The sequence below is a fragment of the Pelobates fuscus genome, chromosome 6 (assembly GCF_036172605.1).
Source record: "Pelobates fuscus isolate aPelFus1 chromosome 6, aPelFus1.pri, whole genome shotgun sequence".
Classification (NCBI taxonomy): domain Eukaryota; kingdom Metazoa; phylum Chordata; class Amphibia; order Anura; family Pelobatidae; genus Pelobates; species Pelobates fuscus.
Window position 1 is genome coordinate 56,062,498 of NC_086322.1, and position 15,129 is coordinate 56,077,626.

Sequence of the window (15,129 nt, forward strand, 5' to 3'; positions counted from 1 at the left end):
CCAAATTATAAAAAAATATATATATTATGGGGGGGGGGAGCCTGGACGCAGAGCCGAGCGGGTGCAGGACAAAGCTGTTCCCGCTCCAAACTACAAATCTGTCGGATAAAATGCCACAAATCAATATCAAAACCCGACAAATGGGCCACCTACAGAAGGCTGCTGATGAGGGCTACGCATTGGTACCACACACCAGGCACCGATTGCAGAACACCCAGGAAAAGCGACCCGAGGCCTACAAGCATGGCCGGCGTGGAGGAGGCGGCCGCTCCTCCATCGCCAGCGACGGCTTCCAGACAGAGACCAGGCCCATGTTCCCCCCCCCCTATGGACCGGCGGGGGTTATCCCGGTCCCAGCTAACCATTACCTGCTGCCAAACGACGACGGGGTAACCCGAAAACGACAGCCACTCTGTGCAGCTGCAGACAAGATGGCGGACTCCGCACGGACCCTTACCACATGGGACCTAATGGAGCCGCTGGAGGTCCGCATTGACAAGCTATTCACAGCCTTCTGGAAGAGGCTTGAGAGCAAACCACGAAACGTGCAACCGCCGCCTGACCCACCGCACCCTCTCCACCACGCACCAAGCTTGTTCTGCCGGACAACTCCTGAGTCACACACCGACAAGTGGCGGAGGAGACGGGTGAAGCCAAACACGCACTCCAAATCACCTCACTACGGCGGCGGAGTCTCTACCAGGCCCAAAGATGTGCCTCAAGGCCCAAAGCTCAACCAACGACAGAGACGCGGCACTGAAGGCCGCCCACAAGGCCTTCCCAGGCTGAAGACCACATGGAGTCAGACTCCAAAACACCGACCACACCGTCAGAGGCTCACCCGCCGCTGGCGGCGGCAGAACACCAGAGCCCCACATGGCGCCCGCAGAAGGGATGACCCGCCCTCTTTGAGTAACAGTGTCAGTGGAACACAGGTGAGGGCCTTCACGGATGCCTGGGGCTGGCAGTCGGCTGCCACCGGTCCGCACCAAGCCATACCCCTGTGGATCTTACAAGCTGCTGGGGCCATCTTTCCCACTCCTCAGACGTGCGCGGCTGCACCACCCAGCAGCGGTATAGGCTGAACTATCTCCCCTAGCAGACAGTCTCACTACCACCACACTTGGCTACGGACTGTTGGGACATTACCTGCTCAGCTACACGACCTCTCTTTGCTGGACTTCTGTTTGTAACTTCACCTCCAAGTTAGCTGTTAGTTTCCATGTTTAAATATGTCATACATACATATACAACGGCTAGGCAACGCATAATGTCATACACCTTCACATGCATAGATGAGATTAGAAGCTTGCAATATACCTGCTTGTCTTACTGCACTATGTATGTATGTATGCCCCAACACAACGATCAACCACCTACATACACGGTACATGTACCGTTAATATGTTGCTAACTACTGTTTTTTACCGAACCTTACACATGCCGAGCGATCTAGATACAGCGATAGACATATGAATGCAAGCAGATTTACCTTTGCATACGTATTAATGTTCAAAGCTATTGCAAACATACGATTTCCTGCTGATTGTAACTATCCGAAATGAACATGCTCTGTGTGTGCCTCAATAACTTAAAGCTTGCCTATCGATCCTGCGGCCATGCTACCGCATGACAAACGAGGTCATTATCGTTACTAGTCTTATACCTGCATCTATTTTAACTCCTGTGTTGCCTTACACAGCTATTTGGATAAAGCGACTTACTTCAACATACAATAAAGCAGTCCAGCATGGGAGAAAACGTAATACTACTGTATCCGCTCTATCTAACTACTCTAGCATGTTATGTTCCGTAAGCAATGATTACTAGCATGTTCTTTTCATAATAATGACCTCTCTCTGAATCATATACTGACTAGCTACTACTACTTTGTAAGACATGTTGGTACATTAGGACTACATCGATGTAGCCGATCTAGCACTGTTAAGCAATAATTACTTTTATTATTATTATCATTTTTATTTTATTAACCAAGCTTGTATCAACCTGCTTACATGACGTTTTAAAAAACAAAAAATATGGCAGTCTTTCTTAGAGGTGTATTGCTCACCACCTTGTTATCATCAACTTGTGTTACCCCACAATGCCTCCTCTTTCTATTCTGTACCCCATAACGCATATGCCATAATAAAAGAAAGATTTACAAAAAAATATATATATATATATATATATATTATAAATAATAAAAAAAGCACTTTAAGCACCAAAACAACTTTAGCATATTACATAGCTGAAAAGAGACTTGCGTCCATCAAGTTCAGCCTTCCTCACACCTGTTTTTTGCTGTTGATCCAAAAGAGAAAAAAAAAAAAAAACCCAGTTTGAAGCACAATTTTGCAACAAGCTAGGACAAAAAATTCCTTATTGACCCCAGAATGGCAGTCAGATTTATCCTTGAATCAAGCAGTTATTACCCTACATTGAAAGATTATATCCTTGAATATTCTGTCTTTGCAAGTATGCATCTAGTAGCTATTGAAGTGGTTGTGGTAAATAGAGCATGCCCCTGCAACACTTTTAGAATTTGCTATGTTTGTCTTGTAACAACATTGTCACACAAAAATATAAATTGTATATATTGCAGACATCACAGGCCATTTACCTAATGGTAATATGATACTTATTCTGTAGCCAATATCTGATACATTTTTGAGTAAATTTTAAAAAAATATATTTTTCAGATTTTTCTGAGTATAAAACCAAAGACATGTCTGAATCCAGAGCAATACATCATGTTCCCCATGATGTATTTCGCCCATGGTGTCGCTCCAGACACCAGTAGGCAGGCTGAAATATCTGGAAACTCATGTTGATCAGATAGAAAACACTGAACTGTCGAGATGTATGTCTAGCTCGCATGGGTGGGCTTTGGGAATTACAATACAATGTACAATTCTGTTTTCTCAACATGTTCTGTTGATTCCAAATGCAGTGTGGCATGCTGATCTGATGGGCATTTTTACATTCTTTCCAATAGCATGCTTAATCCTCTTACTCTCCGGGAATTCACACTTTCCACTTGTTTTTATTCAGAAATGTAAAACATTATAACTTTGTTTTTTTTCTCCCTATAATTCTTTTAATCCATCACTTCCAAAATAGTTACAGATTATGAACCCAGCTCTGTTTAAGGACATGGCCAACAGAACAAAAACACAAAAGAAAGATTTACTCGAATGTCAAAATGTTTACAAAATATTAATTCTCATGTGTTTATAGTAGAAAGTCAATTTCATTTAGCGCAAAGAAATATTTCATAATGTATTGTTTACATGTACAAGATCCAAACTTTATTAATTGCATGATTTGCTAAGCAAGTCTTGTTTCCAAGAAAAGTGGCCCCATTCTTTATACTGTGCTAGAAGATAACACTGGGGTTTATCCATTCTATATTTTCTTTTTCGGCTTTATTTATTTTTTTTGTTTTTTTTGTTTATTATACTACAAAGCTCAGCGTTTAGACTAAAAAAAAACCTGCCGGGTTAAACGTATTTCCCAACAACAAGCTAATTTGGAAGTATGTTCTACATTTTAACTGCCTTCTTTTGTATTTAAAAAAAAAAAAAAAAAAAGTATTTTCTTTACATCTCTATGATACTTGTCTTATTAATGTTTTTATTTGTTTCAGCAATGGCGACTGATTCCTTATCTTGCTGCTACATACGCTTTGGACTATTTTTCCAAATGCTTCTTCATGAATTTAATAGAGCTTCATATCGGTATTTTAATGAAAGATAAAAGTCAAAGACAGGTAAAGTATCACAATAAACATAAACTCTTATTTGCATAATGTGCAGATTTTATTTCCACATCTGCCAAAAGCTCTTGTGCTCCTAATTTTATTTATTTATTTTGACTGCGACTGAATTCCCGCTTGTGTTGAAATTTTTTAAAAAAAAAAAATTGAAAATTCAGTGTAAACAGCTGCAATAAAGTATGGTTTTTCCTCTGTGCGTATGTTATGCTATTCGATGTCCAAATATTAGTGATGTCAGCAGAAATTTACTTGTGTTTATAAAAAGCCAATTGTGCCTTAGGATCTCTGTGGTTTGTATTTTTGAAGTTCGGTGGATGAAAGATGATTTATTTGTGATAATTCCCTGCAATCTACTGTCTAGACTTCAGAAGTAATAATAAATCTCAACTCTCTGGTCAGAGAAATTAACTTTGCTGTTTCCTTTTGCAAACGAGGGTGATTTTTCCATTTCTCTGGAGTTGCCTTTTTATTTATTTCAAGCTACTATATGTTCTATTGCTTTGGAATTCTTTAGTAAATCCCATTTAAATATTTCCATTAATTTCATATGTATTATACACTTGTAGACATTACAGACTTATACAAATATATTGTTTTCTGTAACGCATAACTCTGTCCATGGTATTTGCTTAAATAAGAGCACCATGCAAGGTCAATCTTTCAGAAGTCTTCTGAAGTTCTGGCCAAGATGGATCCCTGATGCTTCTACTGTTGTTGTGTAGCTCTGTACTTTGTCACACCTAATGGCTGACACAATATGAACCAAATTTTGTTTTCATTGTGTGCAAAATGGCAACTTTGTCCTTATGTATTTCTAAACTACATACCAGTCCGTTTCCAGTCAAGGAAAAGAAAATCTAGGAAAAAGTGATTTTTAATGAAAACATTTATTTTGCGTCCAATAAATGGATCATACTGCAAATTAGGGGGCACACCAAATGGCAATTTTTTTTTTTCCCTCAGGTACATACTGAGACCTTTCTGAAGAATTGCGCAATTGCAATTGCGTCTCAATGCACATGTTGAATTCCGTTTTTATTGGACACAAATACATAAAAACAAATTTAAAAATGTATACATGTTTTTTGGGGTTTGCCCCACCCCATTACGATTGTAAAGGATATTGCTTTCTTTTTTTCCCTGTATTTTATTTGCCTAGATTCAAGACTGGTTGGTTTGGTTTGTAGTTAAAGTTAATGCAATAGGGAAGTCTGCTCTGAAATTTAGAAGTGTATCCTGTCATATATACACTGAACAAAATTTATAAATGCAACACTTTTGTTTTTGCCCCCATTTTTCATGAGCTGAACTCAAAGATCTAAGACTTTTTCTATGTACACAAAAGCCCTATTTCTCTCTAATATTGTTCACAAATGTGTCTAAATCTGTGTTAGTGAGCACTTCTCCTTTGCCGAGATAATCCATCCACCTCACAGATGTGGCATATCAAGATGCTGATTAGACAGCATGATTATTACACAGGTGTGCCTTAGGCTGGCCACAATAAAATGCCACTCTAAAATGTGCTGTATTATCACACAGCACAATGCCAGAGATGTTGCAAGTTTTGAGGGAGGGTGCAATTGGCATGCTGACTGCATGAATGTCCCCCAGAGCTGTTGCCCGTTAATTGAATGTTCATTTCTCTACCATAAGCTGTCTACAAAAGGCATTTCAGAGAATTTGGCAGTACATCCAACCGGCCTCACACATGCAGACCACGTGTAACCACACCAGCCCAGGACCTCCACATCCAGCATCTTCACCTCCAAGATCGTGTGAGACCAGCAAATCTGTCAGAAACTGTCTCAGGGGAGCTCATCTGCATGCTCGTCGTCCTCATCAGGATCTTGACCTGATTGCGGTTCGTCGTCGTAACTGACTTGAGTGGGAAAATGCTCACATTTCATGGTGTCTGGCACTTTGGAGAGGTGTTCTCGTAACGGATAAATCCTGGTTTTCACTGTACAGGGCAGAAGGCAGACAGTGTTTATGGCATTGTGTTTGTGAGCGGTTTGCTCATGTCAACGTTGTGAATGGAGTGGCCCATGGTGGCATTGGCGTTATGGTATGGGCAGGTGTATGTTATGGACCACGTACACAGGTGCATTTTATTGATGGCATTTTGAATGCACAGAGATACTGTGATGAGATCCTGAGGCCCATTGTTGTGCCAATCATCCACGACCATCACCTCATGTTGCGGCATGATAATGCATGGCCCCATGTTGCAAGGATCTGTACACAATTCCTGGAAGCTGAAAACATTCCAGTTCTTGCATGGCCAACATACTCACCAGACATGTCACCCATTGAACATGTTTGGGATGCTCTGGATCGTATTCAAGGTCCTGCCAATATCCAGCACCTTCGCACAGCCATTGAAGATGATTGGACCAACATTCCACAGGCCACAATCAACAACTTGATCAACTCTATGTGAAGGAGGTGTGTTGCACTGCGTGAGGCAAATGGTGGTCACACCAGATACTGACTGGTTTTCGGACCCCCCCAATTTCCCCTGAACCTCCCCAATACAGTAAAATTTCACATTTTAGAATGGCCCTTTATTGTGGCCAGCCTAAGGCACACCTGTGCAATAATCATGCTGTCTAATCACCTGTGAGGTGGATTACCTCGGCAAAGGAGAAGTGCTCACTAACACAGATTTAGACAGATTTGTGAACAATATTTGAGAGAAATAGGCCTTTTGTGTACATGGAAAAAGTCTTAGATCTTTGAGTTCCGCTCATAAAAAATGGGGGGCAAAAACAAAAGTGTCGCGTTTATAATTTTGTTCATTGTAGTTGCTGTAAAATGTTCTTGACGAAGAATACCAGTATAGTGTATTATTCTTATTTTTGAATATAACTTGCTAGCAAAGCATATGTAGAGTAATTATAGTAGACTTCTCTGATTTCGTTTTTATGAGAAGTATAGATGTAATTTATAGACATTTTAATGTTGTTGGTTTTCTTTAATAGGCTGCGAAGGCATTGCCAAATGCTGCTTCCTGGGGCCCCTTACCTCCCCAGACATTTATCATGTATTTCCATATTACATTGTTCCTCTTTATTTGGTCCATGAACAGCTGCTTTAATTTCCCCACACATATAGTGGATCTATCAGACCTGCTGGGACCTCTTCCTGACATGGCAATTTAATGTTATGAGTCCACAATCTGTGGTCTTAATCAATGGCAGGCCCCGCAAGCAGTCAACACATCGACTGTTTGTTTCTCCCTTCACCACAAAATACTTTGATACTATCACTGCTAAAGTATGTCTCTGAATCTTCCCCTTTTACACCTGTGAAATTAAAGTATCCCTCTTTGTCCATTTGAAATGTTTGGAGGTATGGGATATGTACTTTAAAACCGACTATTGTAACCCAGCTCCATGACCGAATAAGGTGCAATCTGCTTGTCTTTTCTGTCTGTTTAAACTGGATTGCAAAACAATTCTCTGATGGAATATGCATTGCCATGCAGTCTAATAAGCACAGCATGTGGAGCACATTTTTAATTATCATTGGGCCGTGAACTCTTTTTCCAGCACTGTTGTTGTTGTTTTTTTCTTTTTTTTTTTTCTTTACAATATTCCAAAACATATCTTCAATCAGAAAACTACATTCAGTATTATTCTTTTTTTCACTGTTAACACATTATCTTTCTGCAACACCTGTGCACCTTCTATAGCAATGGGATCTGAGTTTATTTTTTATTTTTTTTTACTTTATGTACTCAAGTTTTTCTATGTGTTTGTGTCTGACATGCTCTTTTAACTAGGGGGTATTGGTCTGCAAATTCTTTTGTGATTTAGTCATTTCCAATACAGCTTAAATATTTTGGATTTCTGTAATACTAGAACATTAAACAAAATACAGGTATGAAAAATATTAAATTTACAATATGCCAAGAAAGTTAATTTCTGTGTACACCAGTAATATCAATTATGAAACTCCACAATTTACATGAAGAAGCCCAGAAAGCGCACCTATTTTCCTTTTGATATTTTACCGTTGTGAGCTACTTAAAGGATGCATTGCATTTTATGGCTCATCGTTCCTTTCTATGTCTTACATATTTTAGGCAGAGCTTGGCAGAGAAATCCATGCTTTGTCTTCTGCCGGTAAACCTCTGGCATCATGGACAGCACAGCAGGCGGCGCAAGAATGCCGAGAAGCATGTGGGGGTCACGGATTTCTAGCGAGTGAGTAACCAAGAATGTCATATCACAAGGGTGGACAAGATTTAGACGAATTGTGATTTCATCCATTAGTCAGCCAGAGTTAAGCAAAACTATTTCAGCTGACTGGATTGTATTAACCCCTTAAGGACACATGACATGTGTGACATGTCATGATTCCCTTTTATTCCAGAAGTTTGGTCCTTAAGGGGTTAAAGTAAACTTCTTCAAACTGAGTAAAATAGTGTATGGATCAAAACACAAATTCCAAAAGTGTGATAGATAAGCTTTGCACATCAGATATACTAGATTACTCAAAATACTTGTAACATTTTCTCAGCAAGCAAGGTTCTTTACTAAAATATGGCTTGTCTAGAATTCAAAGTTAATTTGCCTGACATACTGAAAACAGACCAGATTTGGAAACTTTTATCATTTTAAACATGTTAACCTTCTATTTTGAAATGAACTTTGAATAAACATAATCCACAATTGTTCTGTTCTGGTTTTAAATCTGTACCTTTTGGTACACCGAGTCCACAAATATGATACAGACTAAAGCAAAGCAAACCCACCTGGCCTGAAAGAAAACTCATGTTAAAAATCCGACCAGAGCGTGGATGAAATGGCCCAAACCTTGCAAAATATATCTTTATAGCATGGCTTGCTATAAATGTAGATAATTCCAAATACATAATTTGCAGGGTAAAAACAATGTGTTTTACATATATTTTGTGTTTTAATGTTTAAATCTTTTTGTACAACGAGGGCAAACTGCATCGGTTAGTTATTTGCAGAATATACTTATATAACGTTCTAAAGATTCAGAAATATGGTTTTAAAAGATGCACAAACATTCCACAAGCTAGTCTAAACAATGTAAACCAGACATGTCACAACTGTAACACAATGAATAGCCTATGTTTCAGCTATTATAAGAAAGGATAGGAAACCTTTCAGTAGCACTGTGCCAAAATAAGACTTGGAAGTCCATTGGCGTGCCAGCCCCATGTCTTGTTTTTCTTTAATGTGTGAGTTCTGCTTGTCTTATGTATGAGTTCTGTAGTTGCTTTGTGAGGTTGTTTTTATGTGTAAATGTGCTGTTATATTGTGTATGTGTGTAAGCAGTATGTGTGTTACGTATGTGGGTTAGTATGTGGGTTGTGTATCATTTTGTGTGGTATTGTGTATGTGGATGATAGGTCATATTGCATTTGGGGTGCGTGTCAGGGGGATGGAGGGTAAGGGGAAGTTGCATGTGTCATGGACATTTGTGCGTTTCAATGGTATTGTTTGTTTAAGTGTAGGATGTTTGTAGCATTTCTGTGTGGGTTATGCTTCTTCTGCAGCCTTGTTTGTATATCTTGCTGTGTGGATGGTTTCCTTGCGGTCCACTGGGGACCAGGCTGACCAGATAGAATAGTTCGGGCTGCGGTAGCTCTTGCTGGCTGTTCTCTTCCAGCGTCTATTCCCTTTCACAAGTTCTGGGAGAAAGTGATCATAAATCACTTCCTCCAAGTGTTGCAATGAATAAATTGTGGACTTCTACTCACCGCCTGCTACAATCACCACTGGTGCTGAATGTTCAGTATCTGAAGAAGTCCCACTAGAGAACATTCTCAGATATCCACAGCCCCTTGCATGCCGTGCAAATGCACTTTGCTGACCACTGTACCAAGATATCGATCAGTTTCCTGAACTGGAAAATTTAATCCTAAAGCTCAACAACAACAGAACAAATTGTCAAATTACCCAAATATTTGAAAATCAGTAAACTATTAAGGATTTATGAGTTTAACCCCTTAAGGACCAAACTTCTGGAATAAAAGGGAATCATGACGTGTCTCACACGTCATGTGTCCTTAAGGGGTTAAAGTGGGCACACAGAAATGTATTCTTATGACATAGATGTATGTCTACTGTGGAATCACCATGTTATTTATTCTTTCTACAGTGAACCGTCTAGGAGACATCCGGAATGACAACGACCCAAACTGCACATATGAAGGAGACAACAACGTGTTGCTTCAACAAACTAGCAACTATTTACTGAACTTGGCCCCCTCTCTAGGTGATGGTAAGTATTTGTAGCACTATAAATGTCAGGAATGTATCCTGTAACCTGTAGACACACTTTAGTGTTTATGGTAACTGTCATTTTTAGTGAGGTCACTATGGTTAGTTGTCCCAAAAATATATTTTCAGTCCAAAATGGAACACGGCATACTGAAGAACCTGGTTGATCATCTGTAGAATCAATACATTTAAAATATAAATAAATATAATTATTTTTTCTATTAGTGGCAATAGTTTCTAGGAAGCAAATGTTGAAATATTACTTTTTTTTTTGCATTTTATATAGTCATTGGTCGTATATTAATAGTCCTTATTATGAACCTTTTAAAGGAGCCAATTGGAATTTTCTCACTAACTGTCACAGTTTATTTAAATTTCATTTCATGTCCTATGTTTCCTAAATTTGTAAATGCAAACTTCATGGCTCACATTGTACAACGTTTCCGTTACACTGATTTTCCAGTAGTTATAGCCCATGAAATTCTACTTTTCACAGGAGAAACTCACTCCGTGGTATGTATAGACAAGTTGCAGGTGTTTCAGTAAAATATGTGCTCCGTGTGAAAGGATAGAAACCGTTTTATTGCATAGAAACCCTTGGAGAACGCATACCTTCTGTTCATCATTAATGGCAGCTTATAGCAACAGGACAAGCGTTTAGTTATTGGGTATTTAAAGCGTTACTTTAAGCACCATGACCATTTCACTGATTTAAAATGTCTAAATATACAGCATTTTGCTATAAAATGCTGCAAATATAGAGATTAACCTCTCTGCTGGGATGTCACTAGCCTGCCCTAAACAAGAGTGGGAGTTTGGTTCAAATTTGGCATCTGATACCAGCAAACACCGCATGCTGGTGCCAGACAGCCAATGATGGCCTCCCTCCCCTCCATTCTGCCAATGTCCTCCCTCAGCCCACCCTTCCTGACAACCCTCCCTTACCGGTTAGCAGAGGAAGATAGAACTGAGGTGAGGACAAACGTGGCGTTAGCGCTCGAAAGTAATGTCTTTTTTTTTTTTTTTTGTAAATAAACTTTTGACCAACAGATTTTTACACATTTTTGCAAATATTTTAATATATTTTTTTATGTGACAAAACTAAAGAAATGACACTCTGCTACAATGTAAAGTAGTAAGTATACAGCCTGTATAACAGTGTAAATTTGCTGTCCCCTCAAAATAACTCAACACACAGCCATTAATGTCTAAACCGTTGGCAACAAAAGTGAGTACACCCCTAAGTGGAAATGTCCAAATTGGGCCCAGTTAGCCATTTTCCCTCCCCAGTGTCATGTGACTCGTTAGTGTTACAAGATCTCAGGTGTGAATGGGGAGCACGTGTGTTAAATTTGGTGTTATCGCTCTCACACTCTCTCATACTGGTCACTGGAAGTTCAACATGGCACCTCATGGCAAAGAATTCTCTGAGGATCTTAAAAAAAAATAGTTGCTACATAAAGATGGCCTAGGCTATAAGAAGATTGCCAAGACCCTGAAACTGAGCTGTAGCGCGGTGGGCAAGTCCATACAGAGGTTTCACAGTACAGGTTCCACTCAGAACAGGCCTCGCCATGGACAACCACAGAAGTTGAGTGCACGTGCTCGGCGTCATATACAGAGGTTGTCTTTGGGAAATAGACGTATGAGTGCTGCCAGCATTGCTGCAGAGGTTGAAGGGGTTGGGGATCAGCCTGTCAGTGCTCAGACTATACGCCGCACACTGCATCAAATTGGTTTGCATGACTGTCATCCCAGATGTAAGCCTCTACTAAAGATGATGCACAAGAAAGCCCACAAACAGTTTGTTGAATACAAGCAGACTAAGGACATGGATTACTGGAACCATGTCCCATGGTCTGATGAAACCAAGATAAACCTATTTGGTTCTGATGGTGTCAAGCGTGTGTGGCGGCAACCAGGTGAGGAGTACAGTGTGTCTTGCCTACAGTCAAGCATGGTGGTGGGAGTGTCATTGTCTAGGACTGCATGAGTGCTGCTGGCACTGGGGAGTTCATTGAGGGAACCATGAATTCCAACATGTACTGTGACATATTGAAGCAGAGCATGATCCCCTCCCTTCGGAGACTAGGCCGCAGGGCAGTATTCCAACATGATAATGACCCCAAACACACCTTCAAGACGGCCATTGCCTTGCTAAAGAAGCTGAAGGTAAAGGTGATGGACTGGCCAAGCATTTCTTCAGACCTATACCCTATTGAGCATCTGTGGGGCATCCTCAAACGGAAGGTGGAGGAGTGCAAGGTCTCAAACATCCACCAGCTCCGTGATGTCGTCATGGAGGAGGACTCCAGTTGCAACCTGTGAAGCTCTGGTGAACTCGATGCCCATGAGGGTTAAGGTAGTGCTGAAAAATAATGGTGCTCACACACAATATTGACACTTTGGGCCCAATTTGGACATTTCCACTTAGGGCTGTACTCACTTTTGTTGCCAACAGTTTAGACATTAATGGCCGTGTGTTGAGTCATTTTGAGGGGACAGCAAATTTACACTGCTATACAGGCTGTACACTTACTACTTTACATTGTAGCAGAGTGTCATTTCTTCAGTGTTGTCACATGAAGACATAATAAAATATTTACAAAAATGTGAGCGGTGTACTCACTTTTGTGAGATACTGTATATACATTGTGTATTCATTAGTATTCACTGGTGCTTTCATTTATTTCACAGATAATGTTACGTTTGAGACTCCTCTTGGATCGGTCCAGTTTCTTAATGATTTTAAAAAGATTTTGGGGCAAACTTTCAAAGCAAAATCAATGGATGAATGTCTAGATTGTACAGGTAAATGATCTTCATTGATTTATTTAATTTGGAGTTTACGATGCAGTGAGCTGTTAGTTTCAGTATATAAAGAAAATGTGGTAAGCAAGCATTTGCTAATTTTACATATTGTGTGTAAGAAAATTAACTTATAAAAAAATATATATATATATATATATATATATATTTTTTTTTATATATACACATACATATACAAGTCTAATTTGGAGGGGGGGGGGGCTAAAGAATCATTACCATCCATAATATAGTTACAGTTCATGATGGAAAAATGTATTTGTTATTTGTTGTGTTAAAGGACCACTATAGGCACCCAGACCACTTCAGCTTAATGAAGTGGTCTGGGTGCCAGGTCCAGCTAGGTTTAACCCTTTTTGCTGTAAACATAGCAGTTTCAGAGAAACTGCTATGTTTACCTATGGGTTAATCCAGCCTCTAGTGGCTGTCTCATTGACAGGCGCTAGAGGCTCTTCCGCGCTTCTCAGTGCGATTTTTACAGTGGGAAGACGCCAGCGTCCATAGGAAAGCATTGAGAATGCTTTCCTATGGACTGGCTGAATGTGCGCGCAGCTTTTACCGCTCATGCGCATTCAGCCAGGGACGTCAGAAGAGGGAGGAGAGTCCCCAGCGCCCCAGCACCTCTAAAAAAAGGTAAGGGATTAACCCCTTCCTCCCCCCTCTGTCCAGCGGGAGTGGGACCCTGAGGGTGGGGGCACTTTCAGGGCACTATAGTGCCAGGAAAACGAGTATGTTTTCCTGGCACTATAGTGGTTCTTTAATCTTTGTTGTGCCAGGTTAAAAAAATGTGCCAAACTCAATTCTTTGTAGGAGCTAAGGTTAGATGTTGCAATGTTTATGATAGGGTTAGATGCATTTGAGCTAGTTATTTACATATACAAAAAAAACACAAGCAAAGCGGGATTCGGCTGAAACTTCTATGAAGAGAACATACAAAAAAACACAATAGTGTGATACAGTAAATACAATGTATCTTGCGCTAGTAATAAATGCACTCACGAGATGATGAAGATAAAAGCGCTCATAAGGTGCCTCCCCTGATGGTATGGGGGGCTAGTAATCACCCTTCCAATACGGAATAGCTGAAAGGTACACGGGACTCCGAATAGGATCAAACTCCCCAAAAATTTTTATTATATAAAAGGTGAAATAAACACCATTAAGATCAATATTAGAAATGCGGTATTAGGTCCTACGCGTTTCGTTCAAAACATGAACTTCATCAGGGACGGCAATAAAAAATAACCGCATACAATCTTACAAGCAGTAAAATCATACATCCTACTCTCCCCTTAATACAATCCCTTTAAATAGGGCTAGTCCCAATGTTCAATTAATCAGTGCTGTGGGTGTTCCCAGTCTTCTCATTCTTCATTGGTCCTGGGACAAATCCTCTCAGCTGATAATATTTTCGGCATCTAGATCAATAAAATTGAGCGCGCTCCAATCAAAACGAAAACCGGACGTGAGTACGATCTCCTACTTCCGCGTTCCAAATGCGTTCCACATGCGTTCCATCTGTATAACACATTCGTAGCAGCAAGAAACAAGGTGCTTGTGCACATAAACGTAATTTATTGAAAAAAGACACAAAGTGCTTATCTATATAAAGAAGAAAATGTGTTAGTATATACAAAATATTTATCTTATCCTTTCTAATGCTGTGTCCATGTGACCCACAGTTTTACATTATTTACATAATCTATATGGAGTGACACATGTAGCATCAGTGTATTAAACCACCCTTGTCTTTCATTTTTTAACACATGGACTATGTATTAATATATATATATAAAGAAAAGAAAATACTGTGTCTATATGACCCTCAAACGTATATTATTTGTACAATCTGTGTAAAGTGACTCATATGACATCAATATATTAAACGACATTTATCTTTCTTTTTGACACATTGAAAATGTTCCCTCATTGACAATAAACACATCCAATTTTATATTTATATTTAAAATAGTACACACATCTATTAAAGAGAAAGAAAGTGGATATTATCCACCTCCATAAAGACTCCATACCAGACAACAAAGTTGTTCACATCAGAAAAAAATATAATAATGATATACCCTGCTAGCTCCACAATACCTATCTTCTTCAAGTCTATAACAGATAGATAGAATCAGGAGTGGGATAAGAAAAAACAGAGGTCCAAAAAGTCAATCCAAAAAGCACACCAAATCAATCCCTACATTGAGGCCCCTAGGAACAAGGGTCCTAAGTTTATGAATCCAAAAGGTCTCTCTCTGA

At 39.7% G+C, this 15,129-nt stretch overlaps 1 protein-coding gene across 3 annotated transcripts in view; it reads left to right on the plus strand.

The window, feature by feature from the left end:
* Positions 1-15,129, plus strand: part of ACOX3 (acyl-CoA oxidase 3, pristanoyl) — a 76,830-nt gene that overhangs the window by 30,004 nt on the left and 31,697 nt on the right. For all 3 annotated transcript variants that reach the window (XM_063457732.1, XM_063457731.1, XM_063457733.1), the window contains exons 10-13: positions 3,650-3,772; positions 7,869-7,989; positions 9,920-10,042; positions 12,739-12,852. In XM_063457732.1, the coding sequence (XP_063313802.1) occupies positions 3,650-3,772; positions 7,869-7,989; positions 9,920-10,042; positions 12,739-12,852 (481 nt within the window). The remainder of the gene's footprint in view (positions 1-3,649; positions 3,773-7,868; positions 7,990-9,919; positions 10,043-12,738; positions 12,853-15,129) is intronic.